Genomic DNA, 14,649 nt, shown 5'->3' on the forward strand with positions numbered 1-14,649 from the left:
TTTTCTGATCAAAATATGAAGCTACATGCTTGCGGCTTAGGCAGTAACATCATATTTTGATAACTATAATGAACAGCTGATTGACGCAGTTCGCAATTGATGAAGACAAAAGAAGGATGTGAAATTCTATCTGATTCACTCCCGTCCCTCTCAATAAGTTGTTTAAGTCAACAAAAGTTTCTTTTTTTGTTCTTTTTTCCCCCTAAGGGCAAGTGGAGTATTTGATTATCGGATCATAATCTCACAGAAGAGGGCAAAAATACCAACTGGTCATATGACCATTACAAATCAACGTGATTAACATATAAGACAATAGTGATTTTACATTTTTTTTTTTTTATCTTCTTTTTTAGTTTTGTGTCACTACACATAGAACAATTTTTATTATAAACAGTTATTTACTTGGTTCAGCAGTTCAGCCCACTACCAAGAAAATTTTCAGAACAACCAGAGGAGAATCAGGTACAATCAAATGATTTTAGATTTCAATAATTCTATGAACTCCTTGGAATTATCACTAAATAAGAAATAGCTTATTTTATTTTTATTGATTGGGACTTGAGAGAACCGTGTTACCATACTTAAATGAGATTAAGGTTACATTCATCATTTTGCAAAAGGATCAATCAATCTTCTTTTTTGGTCTGCTGGATCTTGTCATCTTGTTAGATGGGTTGTTTAATTCACACCGCGTAAACCACAAAATAAAGTATTTTTTTTCCTTGTCCCAGTTTTTTATTTAGAAGATCCTTTCCCCAGTTGATTCTCAAAAAACAAAAACGATCCGACCTTTCCCCAGTTAAGCCTTGTTGTTTATTATATATATAATTATTCATTACTGTTCACTTATAGACTATGATTGAGGGGAGTCAAACATGGTACAACTGGACGAAGACTGATTGGAATTTATCACTATCAAAAAAAAAAAAAAATGGAATTTATCTTGTACTATATTTTTTATTTTTTATTTTTGACTTGCACTCTAATTTGGAAACTGTGATTATTGTAACTGTCATTAAATGAGTGCTTTAAACAAATAAACTTATGGGATAAATTCTTGTTCCCAGTCCCAGATGCATATAATACATTAATACTACAATTATTATTAAATAAATTCAAGTTTATTCTTTTTATTTTTTTTAAGTAAGAAACTATAATTTTTCTTTCATCCAAAGATATTAATGTATCATAAATAAATTCAAATTTATAATAATTTGGATTCTGATTCTACACTGAATAAGTCTCTCTCCATTTCACTTGAATAGAAAGAGTTAATCTCACAATCAAGATTCTCAATTTAAAATAATTTGGGAACTAAAAATACACTAAATAAGTCCCTCTCCATTTCAATTGAATAGAAAAAGTCAATCTCAAGGTTAAAATTCTCTATTTCCTGAATCTAACGGTGTACATGATTGAAATGCTATTGAAAATTTTAAATGACATAACAGTAGTTACTAAATATACCTTTATATTTGTGATATGTAATATTAATTATGAAATAGATTAAATATATGTATATTTATATTTAATAATTGATGAGGTAACAAAATTCAATTTACCAAGTAGTATTGATTAAAGGAAGTACTACGTTCACAATATTTTTACAAAAAAAAATCATAGATAGTAAATTATTATTGGTACTAATTTGAACAAATCGCTGAAATTACTTTTTTGCCTACCAATAACAGTTATTAACGACTTATCACTTAAAATTTATTGTGAAAATATTGTAAACATAACATTTTTATATTAACTAATAATGAAAAATGGGGACTATATATTATGACTCTAAATACGAGTTGTTAGAGCATTAGCATCAGAGAATTCCAATTCTACTCTATTTTACCATTTTAAAAGGCTACTTTATCATTATACCATCCCATTTTACAATACTTCCAACATTCCAAAACTCTATTTTTATTAAAATATTATTTTTTAATCTTTCTTTATTATTTTTTTCTAACCGTAACTTTTGGTTTTCCTGGGCTTTCCAACAGTCTTTTTTTTTTCCTCTCTCTCCCTCAACCTCTGGCACCGGTTCAACACACAAAGCCACACACACATTGACCCATTATACACCGATCAACATATCCAAACCCATCACCACACACACACACACACACACACACACACACACACACACACACACACACACAAACACAAACCATCAAACCTTAAACAGAGCCACACACACACAATCCATCAAACCAGTTGGAGCCAATGATAAACCCAAAAAAAACCCAGCCGTCAAAAATACCAGAAAATGCCGATGATCAACCCAGAAAAACCCAGCGGAACAAAAACCCAAAAAAACCCAAGCCACCACTACCCATTGCTCACCAAAATCCCACCAGAAAAAAAAAAAAAAAAAAAAAAAAAAAAAAAAAAAAAAAAAAAAACCCATCGGAAACCCAAAAGAACCAGCCTACCATGCGGTGACCCACCATCAACCGATCCCAACCCAACGATCCAAACCCAACTCGCTGATCCACGCTGATCCAACCTCCAACCTCAAAAATCCAAAACCTAGCACCGGTGCAATGAGAGAGAGGTCGTGTGATGAGAGATGAGAGAGAACCTGTGCGATGAGAGATGAGAAAGAGGCCGTGTGAAGCTTCAGTGATGGAGATGGGTGAGGGTGAATCGGTTAAGCTACAGTGCGATGAGAGATGAGACAGGCCGTGTGAGATGGGTGAGAAATTTCAGCGATGAAGCTTCAGAAATGAGAGAGCAAATGGAGAAACAGAGAAGGAAGAGAGAGAACAGAACAGAACAAATGAGAGGGATGAGAGAGAAATTTCGGGGGAAAAAGGAGTAAAATATTTTTTTTTTTTTGCAATACTGTGAACAGTACAATTCTATGTTTAGAATTGTACTGTAGCAGTATTGCAAAAAAATTTGCAATATTGCTGTTTACAATTCCCTGATGCAAGAGGTTTTGGGGGTTAAAATGCTAAATTTCCCTTAGATTTGGTATTAGCATTCCCCAATGCTAATGCTCTTAACAAACTGTTCCTTTATTATTATTATTTGCTAAATAAGTAAATATGAGATGATTTAAATAAAACAATAAGGATGTCTGAATGAATGCAATAGCCAAGATTCTCCCAATATTATGAATACAGCCCTATTCACCTATGTTTTTTATTATCTTGTCGTTTGTACTCTGTTCTGGTCTTAAAAAGTATCAAATGTCATAAACCATCCGCAAAGCAAGTAGCAACCAATAAACCATGGACAGAAACTTTGTTCTTACAAGGATAGCTAGACAAAGCTAACCCTCAACTGTAGGCTAGATGCTGACTCTTAAAATATAATAAGAAAAAACAATATGCAAATGGAGAAAAAGAGAGAGGAATAATGGATTTAACATGCATGCAAACGGAGAAAAAAAAGAGAAAGGAATAGAATTAACGTAGTTTAGCTTGAGGGCGTACATTTACAATAGAATTATTAGAAAGTCTCAAATCATTACATTTTTTTTTTTTTTTTGGGTTGAGAAAAATCAAATGATTACATTTTGTTATACAAAAATATGTATTAATTAGACAATAAATTTAATATAGTATATATATATATATATATATATAAATACATTAGATTTAATATGGTAAGTAGTAACTCTAAAATCACACGATAGCTCATGGTATTTTAAAATCACAACAATCCATGTTATTCTTTAAATCATGATTCACATATATTTATGACAATATCCTGATATATTTTATAGGCTACATATTTATAATGCTAATATATAATATATTCTAACATTAACATTGGCCAAATAAAGCACAAAAAAAAAAAAAAAAAAAAAAAAAAGTGTGTTGACAAGTTTTTAACTTATGATCTATTTATTTATTAATATATTAATTGTAGAGAAAATATCTTATGTGTCTGGCATCTACATGAGATTTTTTTTAGAAACTTATACAAGAGAGAATTATTCCTCAATTGTGAGTTGAATTTCATATACTAATTACAAATTTGCTAAAATTACAAAACGTTATTAATATAAATAGTAGATCACAACATCATCACATTTTCATTCTTTTTACTCAAAAGTGTCGGTATTATATATTCGGAACACGATATAAGGACTTGCAGAAGTTTAATATTATAATCCTTGGATACTATATTGTCTTCAATTTCTATCATGTGACTTTTTATTATATTATAATTCTTGGATATATGGTTTTTCCTTATTTTAGAAGAAAGGAAAAGTCGCCAGTACAAAGGACAAACGATTATGTAAGCAATTAAAATAAAATAAAATAAATTCAATTTTCACTTTGATTAATTCATTCCTGTGAGCTCTTGAGATACATATTGGCTTGCAATCTTTTTGAATCATATATATTGAACGTTTCGAGAGTAGTGGAGCTATGAAAAAATTTTAATATATTGGATTTTTCATTTCACTTAAACATGTTGTTTTACCATTACTGTTAATAATAACGTACGGGTGGATCTCATAAGATGTGTGCTACGTATTAAAAAATTTTGCAAAATTATTTTACATCCTATAAATATAAAATACTTCGTATATGTTATAATATTTGGAGAATTAACTTCAATTATATATATAAATATATATTTTTTAGATAGAAATTAATTATACTTTAGTCTAATCTAACTGTATATATGTGTGAAAATTCCCCCCAAAAATTTGAACCTCAGCCTTGTCCCTCCCACCTCACAAGAACTTAAATTGTTAGAAAGTAGGAAAGTATAAATCTATATGTATAAAATTAAAGCTAAAACTAAGAGAAAATCCAATTAAATTCTAAATTTGAGTCAAATTTGGCTTCACATGTCCCATCTAATTTTTAAAATTTTGTGCTAATTAAGTGAATTATTAGGTGCAAATATCAAAGAGTCTAAATCTAATTAAATTCTAAATTGGATTTTGTCACAAAAAACATCAACTCCTGAACTCGTCCATATGGCTCGTCCAATAAAAGACCAGTTAAGGCGAACCAGGCAAACAAGGTGATCATCCCAAGCGTCCATGTTGACCTCATCCGTCTTTGGACAGACGAGATCCCATGGGAAGCTTGTCCATCCTTAGAATCATTTGGACAAGGACGAGATGTCCTTGATAGTCTCGTCTGTCCTTGATGAAGGATGGATGAGTTCATTAGATTGAACTACTAAGTGCCAAATTCTCCATTAACCGCTATGGAACGCAAGTCCAACTGAGGTAACTTCCATGGTGATTATGGAAGTTACCTTCAAATTCTCCGGACTCCTTGACATTAGGAACAGTTATTAAACAGATAACCATTCCACATATGCTATATAAGGATTTTTTGATGAGAAGGTAAGGCATTCAGACATTTTTATTTGAGAAATCACTCCCTTCTTACAGAGAATTCCAAGTTCACTAACTTCACCATTGGAGGACTTTTGGCCGGTCCCCACCGGTCTCCTCTGATTTAGTGTTTGTTTTTAGGATCCAGCCCTAAGATCATCAGCGTTCGAGACTTACCAACCTACTGATATTCAAGGAACTATCAGATTTCAATTGTAGTTCAATTTTTTGCCACGTGTTCCATCTAATTTTTTAATTTTTGTGGCAAATAAATTATTGAGTGTAAAAATTGAAGAGTCAAATTCTAATTAGATTTTAATATATATATATATATATGAGAAACTATTAAATATTTTAAAATTGTATGGTTTAAAAAAGCTATAAGTTATAACTCGTATATTAGGTATAACTAGCATGTAACCCATGCAAATGCAAGGATATATTTAAAATTAAACATAATTTTTATTATAAAATATAAATAATTACTCAAATTATTTTTAAAAAAAATAGCATGTAACACATCCATTAATGCATACATATAGTTACATTTAAGATTAAACATAATTTTTATCATAAAAATATAGATACTTAGTCAAATTATTTTTTTAAAAGTAAACATACGTCATTAGTCACGTATTAAAGTTCTTACCTAAATTTAATACTACTTATGATTATTTTTTTTCTAATTTTTTAGTAAGATAGAACGTGTGATAATTTTTGTTATTTGGTGATTTTTTTTTAGTATATGTGATTCTTTTTTCTTTTTTTATTTCATAGCTCGTGAGTATTAGATTCTTAATATTTTACACTCATTAACTCACTTGATATAAAGATTAAAAAACTTAGATGGACACATGACACAAACTTAAGTGAATAATTATAATATAGTTCCCACATAAATTTAGATACAATTTTTATTATAAAAATATAAATAATTAGTCAAATCATTTTTAAAAAATAGCATGTAACACATGTATATGTATGGATACACTTAAATTAAATACAATTTTTATCATAAAAATATAAATAATTAGTCATTATATATATATTTAAAGTCAACGTAATTGTCACATATTATAATTTAATACTACTTATTATGATCTTCTTCTTTTTTCTAATTTTTAATAAGATAGAATGTGTAATGATTTTTATTGAGTATATGTGATTAGTTTTTTTTTTTTTTTTTAATTTATAGTTTATTAATACTAGATTCTTAGTAATTTGCACTTATTAACTCACTTGGTACAAAAATTAAAAAAACTTAAGTAGGCATCTGATACAAACTTAAGTGGATAATTAATTAAGTGTGGTCCCCACATAAATCTAAACACATGGCACAAAATTAATAACTCTAATTTGGAATTCTAATTTAAGTTTCTATCAATTTCACATATTATTATATATATAGATATATAGATTTGAACTCATATATGTGTGTAATTATTATTATTTTTGCAAAAGTGGGGAAGCATAAATTGCTAGAATTTAATTAAGAATATGCATTAATTACTTGCTAGGTTTAATTATTTTAAGCATACAATTATTCACTACCATTGTTTAAAATATTCTAGCATTTTTTAAATTCACTACCATTTTTGTTCTTTCTTGTGATCTTGAGATACATATTTGCTTGCTATCTTTTTCAGCCATATTGAACGTTTAGAGAATGGTATTGGATCTGTGAAGCGTTTTTAATATATTGGACTTTTCATTTCTGCTGAACATTTTACAATTACAGTTAAAAATAACTAATTGATATCTTACAAGATGTGCAGTATATTTTAAACATTTTGTAAAACCTTATCTTAGATCCAATGCCTATAATATTATTATTATGTGTTATAATATTTGGGAATCAATTAAATTATATTGTATATCATTAAAAAAGGAAGCGCAGTTTATTAAAATAATATCATTTAAAATATGAAACAACTGCTTGAATAAATTGATAAAATTATTTTCACTAATTTAAGAATAATTTTTTTTTTTTATCTATGCAGCGTGTTATATAGTTTTCTTTTACCCTTTGCTAGGCTTTATTTCAATTGCTGTCAAAGCAACTCAATTTGAACAAGAAACTATTTTTTTAATATAAATCTTAGAAAAATAATAATAAGTTTTTTATATAAATATTTAGTTCATCAACTATAAATGATTAATTCAAGAAAAAAAAAAGTACAATTACTATGTTTAGTTATGTAGCACGAGTTAAGTCCTTTTAGATATACATTACTGTTTCTTTAAAACTTTATCTCATCTGTGTGTGTGTTAAAAATACTTAATATTCTAAAAAAAAAGTTACATACGTAGCACGAACTTAGGCTATTACACTGTTGGAAGAGTGTCAAATTCCATGTCAATGATTTTTTTTTTTTTTTAATTTACAATTAGCATTTCAAATAATTTTTTTTTCTTATATAAATTTTGTAGAAAAAAATAAATAAATTTATGTTATATAAATAATTAGTGCATCATATATAAATAATTAATATAATAAATGGAATAGTATAATTTAACCTATCAACACGAGTACATGAAAATTAATTAATACATTTAACATAAGAGATTTTCATTTCCTTCTCAAGAAATATTGCATGACTTGGCAAAAGCTTACCTCAGGTCCTCAACTATGGTTTTTTCCGCAGCTTACTAACTTTGTAGGTTGTGAGTAATAAAAATTAAAAGTAGTATTAATAGTAGATTTATATAAAAGTAATTATTTATCGTTAACAATTTATAATTTCAATAAGTGTTATCTTTGAAAAAAAAAGTTTGAAAAATTGTATAAGTCAAACCAAAGCACAAAATTTTATCTGCGTTACTCAAGCATGTCAAACTCCTCCTTATCCAGGCTTTGTCACCCGTGTATCACTTTCCATTAATTTGTGCCTATAAATATGTATGCAAACTCCACATTTTATCCACACTAATTAAGCGCCCCCCCCCTACATTCTCTACTTTCCCACCCACTCTCTTACTTTTGTGGTGGTATGGATAATTCCATCAATTCTGAACCCCAGGTAAACTTTGCTCCCCCTAGAGACTTTGCCACCACGTTGAAATCGGATCTGAAAGAAACTTTCTTCCCTGACGATCCCTTCCGGCAATTCAAGGACGATAAACCAACCCGCCGTGTCACCAAAGCTCTACAATACTTTATCCCAATCCTTGAATGGCTTCCTAAGTACAATTTACGTTTACTTAGATATGATATCCTGGCTGGTCTCACCATTACAAGCCTTGCCATCCCTCAAGGAATTAGCTATGCAAAACTTGCTGAAATTCCTCCAATCATTGGCCTCTGTAAGACCCATGTTTAATTTTTTGGCACACACAACGTTCAAGATATATATAATATATAAAGATTTATCTCATGAAATTGTAAAAAGTTATAAATGATTTGGCATTTTTTTTTTTTGTAGATTCCAGCTTTGTTCCACCTCTTCTATACGCTGTTTTCGGAAGCTCGAAACATCTTGCAGTTGGAACAGTAGCAGCGGCATCATTGCTCTTATCGTCAACCCTTGATGATGTGGTATCATCAACAGATAATCCGGCATTGTATCTCCAGTTGGTTTTCACTGCCACGTTCATCACCGGAGTCTTTCAAACTGCTTTAGGTTTTCTAAGGTGAGTTAATAATAGAGAGAAAATTAAAGAGATGGATTGTTTTTTGGAACAGAATCCTTTTTCATTTAAAAGTTTATTTCGTGATTATTTATTTCAAATGATATGTGTTTTTCGTGTCCGGTATAGCAAAAATTGAGTTTTTTTTTTTTTTTTTTTTTCTTGGAAGGAACAAAAAAGGATAAAATTAATTAAAGTATTATCCTCCCAATGATTATATTAATCAATAAAATATACGCAACATTATCTTTCTTAAATATAAAATTTTTTCATAAAAATTGTATTAAAACTTTTCTAAAATAATATTTTAATAAATGCATACAATTCTATATAAAATTTAAAAAAAATAAAAAAATTAGTGTACTGCACATGCACACTAAGAAGTTGTATCTAAATTGATCATGTTGAAGGCAAAAGATAGAAGTTGTTCCTAAATTGATATTGTTGACGGCAAAAGATAGAAATATTATTGGTATACGTTGTTGTTGTTTATTTTTGTTAATAGAAAAAAGCCAATATGATTAGTATTCTGGTGTGACGGCTGTTAATAAAAGGAAAGATGATTTTGGTGCAGGTTAGGAATTTTGGTGGACTTTTTGTCGCATTCCACGATAACTGGTTTTATGGGAGGGACGGCTACGATAATCTGCTTGCAACAGTTAAAGGGATTTTTCGGAATGAACCATTTTACCACCAAAACCGACGTCATTTCTGTGATGCATGCAATCATCAAGAATAGAAAGGAGGTTTGTAATTTCTGGAAGACACCCCCAGCTTATAATAAATAAATAAATAAATTTTGTTTGCTTTTAATTCCTTGATCCAAACTGAGATTGAGGGTCGGGATTAATTTGGTTAAGTCCATCATGCGAATGAACTCACATCATATGGTGATTCATGAATGTCACCAGAAAATGACAATCACATAAAACAAATGGTACTGTTTTTGAAGAAGAAAAATACTTTTTTTTGGAGATAAAATTTCATAAAAAGTCATATTTGAACACTCTCTTATATATCAAGATATTTTAGAAACTACACTTCTAGTTTTTTTATAAAAAAAATTCTATAAAAATACTTATTTACAATCTTTAATATGTATTACAATATTTTCTTATAATTGTTAGAATCGCAAATTAATGTAATCCCATTAACTATAATCAGAAATATCAAATATTATAGATTCTATGCTGAGTGTGTATAGCTAGAGGAAATCCCATGTTATAACTCTGTCATCATACAAAAGGAATCGGTGTTCATCTTAATGAATTCATTGCTTTGGCTCTCAAAAAAAATTATCATTAAAGTCTTATAAATTGATATTTCAACTTTTAAATATAATAAAAAAAGTAATATTTAAATGTATTTATTATGCTATTAATGAAACATCAATTGTTATGTCATTTTGTGAATTTTTTATAATAAAATTAGTATTATTTTAGTATTTTCCTTTAAAAAAAAGAAAACGATCGAGGTCAAGAAATAAACATTGATACTCAAACGATGATAATGACATTTGATCTTCTTTTGTACAGTGGAGATGGGAGAGTGCAGTTGTTGGTATAGTTTTCCTTATTTTTCTCCAATTGACTAGATATGTGGTAATCTCTCTCTCTCTCTCTCTCTCTCTCTCTCTCTCTCTCTCTCTCTCTCTCTCTCTCTCTCTCTCTCTCTCTCTCTCTCTCTCTCTCTCTCTCTCATAATATTGTTCAACCATAAATTTCTAGGCAAAAAAGAAGCCGAAGCTATTTTGGGTGTCAGCTATGTCTCCACTGGTGACCGTAGTTATAGGTTGTCTCTTTGCTTATTTTGCTCACGCAGAAGATCATGGAATCCAAATTGTAAGTGAATTATAATAATAATTATTATTATTTTATTAATTTTCCTCTTAAGCTGTTTATGCTTTTGTTAGATGACAATAATGAGTTTTGCAGTGAGGCATATGTGGATCATTTTAAGAAATTTTATATACATCTGGTTAGGAGAACACATGTTTACAAATCATTGATATATTTAAAATAAATTTAACCATTTTCCTTGATGTTTAGATTAGTCATAACTCACAAGTTATCTCAAAAAAAATTGTGAGTAATATGGTTGGTTAAGTAATAAGTCATCCATTTGACGTGAGTGTTCAATATTATATCGTTGAATCTAAAATTCACTAACTCAAGTAATAAGACAGTCATTTGACGTGAGTGTTTAATATTATATATGTAGTTGAGTCTAAAACTCACTAACTTAAGTTTTTAAGTTAAAGTTGTATCCCAACATATTGTATTGAACCCGTGTTAAAAGGACTCCTTATGGTTTTAAGTTTCAATTCTCACACACTCTCAAAAAAATAAAAAATAAAGTTTCAATTCTCACAAATCCAAACCCCCAATAAATGATATCATGATTAAACAGACAGAGGTGGTGACTAGCATATTAACTCTACACATATTTAAGTAAAGGATCTAAAATCTAATAGTCATGCTAACGAGTGACCTAAGGGCATTCATTAACAATCCATTTTAGGAAAGTTTTGACATAACTTTTATGAGAAATGAAAAAAAGTGTCAAAACATTTTTTTTTTCTTTTCCCATAAAAATTTTCTTTAACTGGATTTTTAACTAGTGCCCTAAGGGCACTCGTTAACATTTCCCAAAATCTAAATATGTTGGTTTTTTTTTTTGAGAAACTAAATATGTTAGTTAAGAGGAGTGTGCATGTGTGTTGGTGGCTCCCATAATTGCATCACATGTGAGTAGTAAGTTGATTAAATGATAAAGGTGGGCCATTAATAGAATATTTTGTTCATTTTAACTTACTTACTTAAACTTTTGAATTAAGATAGCTTCCTTCGATTGAGATCATTGTACAAATAACCCCCTCCCTCTCACAATAATTTTTTACCAATTTTATTTTTTTTAGCAATTGCATCAAGAATGCCCCAAATAATATTACACCTTATATCAATCCAGCTTCTCTAACATGTTGTATTTAAACCCTTCACAAAGAGACTCTTTTAAAATGACACTTTCAGTTTGGGTTTTTATCCTAAACTCCTAATCATATATGATGCTTAAAGAATTGACCATCTTTATATAATAATAATTTTCTTCTAAATATATTTAATTTTTTACCTTTTCCTTTGTCCTTTATATGTTAGGTGGGACACTTGAAGAAAGGAATAAATCCTTCTTCAATTCATTTGTTAAACTTTGATTCTAAATATCTGCCAACAGTGGCGAAAGCTGGGATTGTAACAGGCCTCATAGCTCTTGCTGTAAGTACTTTAATCTTCTTCTGTAATAACATATAGATATATGAATGAAGTAGTCATTGTCTAAAATAATTAATGCAGGAAGGGATAGCAATTGGAAGGAGCTTTGCCATAATGAAAAATGAACAAATTGATGGGAATAAGGAGATGATAGCTTTTGGCTTCATGAATATTGTTGGATCTGTCACTTCATGCTACTTGACAACGGGTATAAATCACTCAATCATTTTTGTGTTTTCAAATATGTTGAAATTTTATTCAGTGATTTTATAACTAAATGGTATTTATTTTGTATATATATATTATATATGCAGGACCATTTTCAAAAACTGCTGTCAATTTCAATGCTGGATGTAGGACTGCCATGTCAAATGTAGTAATGGCAATTTTCATGGGGCTCACGCTACTGTTCTTGGCTCCTCTCTTTAGTTATACCCCTCTCGTTGCTTTATCTGCCATTATCATGTCGGCTATGTTTGGACTCATCAAGTACGAAGAAGCCTATCACCTCCTCAAAGTGGACAAGTTTGATTTTGTCATTTGCATGGCTGCCTTCTTAGGTGTTTCATTTGTGAGCATGGATGTGGGCCTCATGCTTTCGGTAATTTTTTTTATTATTTTGGTTAAATTATTAATTTTATTTTCAAACTGTTTAATTTTATTCTTCAACTATTAATTATGTCACTTTAGTCCAACAGTTCTCAAAGTCAAGTTAATTTAATTGATACCTAATCCTAATAACCACATCATTCACGGAGAGTTCTCAAAGTGAAGTTAATTTAATTGATACCTAATCCTAATAACCACATCATTCACGGAGATGTATAGAATGACTATATATATTGATAAATAATGATAAACATTGAGGATGAAAATAAAAAAATAAAAATTAAGTATCAGAAACCAAAATAAAAATAAAAGTATAATTTAATCAATTATTTTTTTTATAATTCTTACTTGACTTTTTGTATGAATTTTCTCTTCAGGTTGGACTTGGTATAATCAGAGCACTCCTATATGTGGCAAGGCCTGCTACTTGCAAGCTTGGAAAAGTACCAAACTCAATCTTGTACCGTGACTTTGAACAGTACCCAGGTTCAACAAATGTCCCGGGCATCCTTGTTCTACAACTTGGTTCCCCTATTTACTTTGCCAACTGCACCTATATCAGAGAAAGGTAACTGTATATTATTTTAAATTCTATATTAGTCCCTAAAGTAATAGAAAAAGAAGGGAAAAAAAAAGAGGCCATATTGTAGTTAATATCATAACAGTTTTACTTGTACTTTGAATAGGATTTTAAGGTGGATTCGGGAGGAGCAGGCTAATATCGTGTCTAAGGGAGATATCCTTGAGAATGTGTTTCTAGATTTGACTGGTAAGGATGATTTTAGGTTCTCAATATAATTTTGAGTTAGAAAGAACTTAAAATTATAAAATTATAATTAAAAAGAAGAAGAAGAAAAACAATCATATATCCATTATTCAATCAATCTTGACCAAAACAATTCATCTGTTTCTATAGGAGTGACTTCCATCGACATGACCGGCATCGAGACCTTAATCGAAGTACATAAAACGTTGGAAGCAAAAGATATTAAGGTAAAATGATTATTATGAAATAAACCCCCCACCCCCCACAAAAAAAAAAAAAAAAAAAAAAAAACGAGGAACTATTGTCTAAATTGGATGCTTATTTCATGTTTTCCAGATGGCAATAATAAACCCGAGGACTAAAGTCATGGAGAAGATGATAACATCAAAATTCGTAGACACCTTTGGAAAGAAAAACATCTTCTTGTCTATAGATGCTGCAATCGACGCATGTCGATTTTCACTTCAAAATTCGAAGCAACATAATAACGCCCCATTACAATCTTTTGTTGTTTAAGGTAAATGTATGTAGTTTCGGATTGTGATGTGTATGGGCCATGTTATTTGTAAAAAAGAAAGGAACCTCTCCTTCTATCATAAACATAGCAATGGCTTCAATGTTGTATCATAGAATTTGGGGATCATGTACTAGTAAAAAAATACTACATAAAGTTTTGTCACGGGGGCTTCTCTTTTTATTCCTTTTAATAAAACTATCAAGGTGTATTTTAGTACTCGTCTATATATAGCTATTTCCATTGTGCATGTGGCAATTTTTTTTTTTTCCATCATTTTATTTTACTGCAAGATGCTGAAATTGTTCTGGCTCTGGGCTCCAAAAGTCTGGGCTAGCGTAGATATTAAAAAGTCCATTGAACAAATTGGGTGAAAAGGGGATCTCATCTCATTCTCATACTTTTTATTCATTTAACCTCCAAAACTTTTTATTTAATCACCAAATAAAGTCCAAATTCACCTTAATCGCCATCTGTTTTAAAGGTCTAGCCTGGCCAATCCTTTTGTCCCCCCAAAAAAAGCGAAATAAAAATAAAATGAAATATGCCC

At 29.7% G+C, this 14,649-nt stretch overlaps 1 protein-coding gene across 1 annotated transcript; it reads left to right on the forward strand.

Annotated features, from left to right (window-relative positions):
- The first annotated feature begins 8,231 nt into the window (after positions 1-8,231).
- LOC126715259 (probable sulfate transporter 3.5) lies at positions 8,232-14,318 on the forward strand. The gene is made up of 12 exons (XM_050415770.1): positions 8,232-8,617; positions 8,737-8,944; positions 9,516-9,687; positions 10,477-10,542; positions 10,669-10,782; positions 12,097-12,213; positions 12,292-12,418; positions 12,525-12,811; positions 13,197-13,387; positions 13,506-13,588; positions 13,736-13,812; positions 13,922-14,318. The coding sequence occupies exons 1-12, from the start codon at positions 8,305-8,307 to the stop codon at positions 14,099-14,101; spliced, it is 1,935 nt and encodes a 644-aa protein (XP_050271727.1). The 5' UTR covers positions 8,232-8,304; the 3' UTR covers positions 14,102-14,318.
- The last annotated feature ends 331 nt before the right edge of the window (positions 14,319-14,649 follow it).

The sequence above is a fragment of the Quercus robur genome, chromosome 2 (genome assembly GCF_932294415.1).
Source record: "Quercus robur chromosome 2, dhQueRobu3.1, whole genome shotgun sequence".
In the NCBI taxonomy this organism is placed as follows: domain Eukaryota; kingdom Viridiplantae; phylum Streptophyta; class Magnoliopsida; order Fagales; family Fagaceae; genus Quercus; species Quercus robur.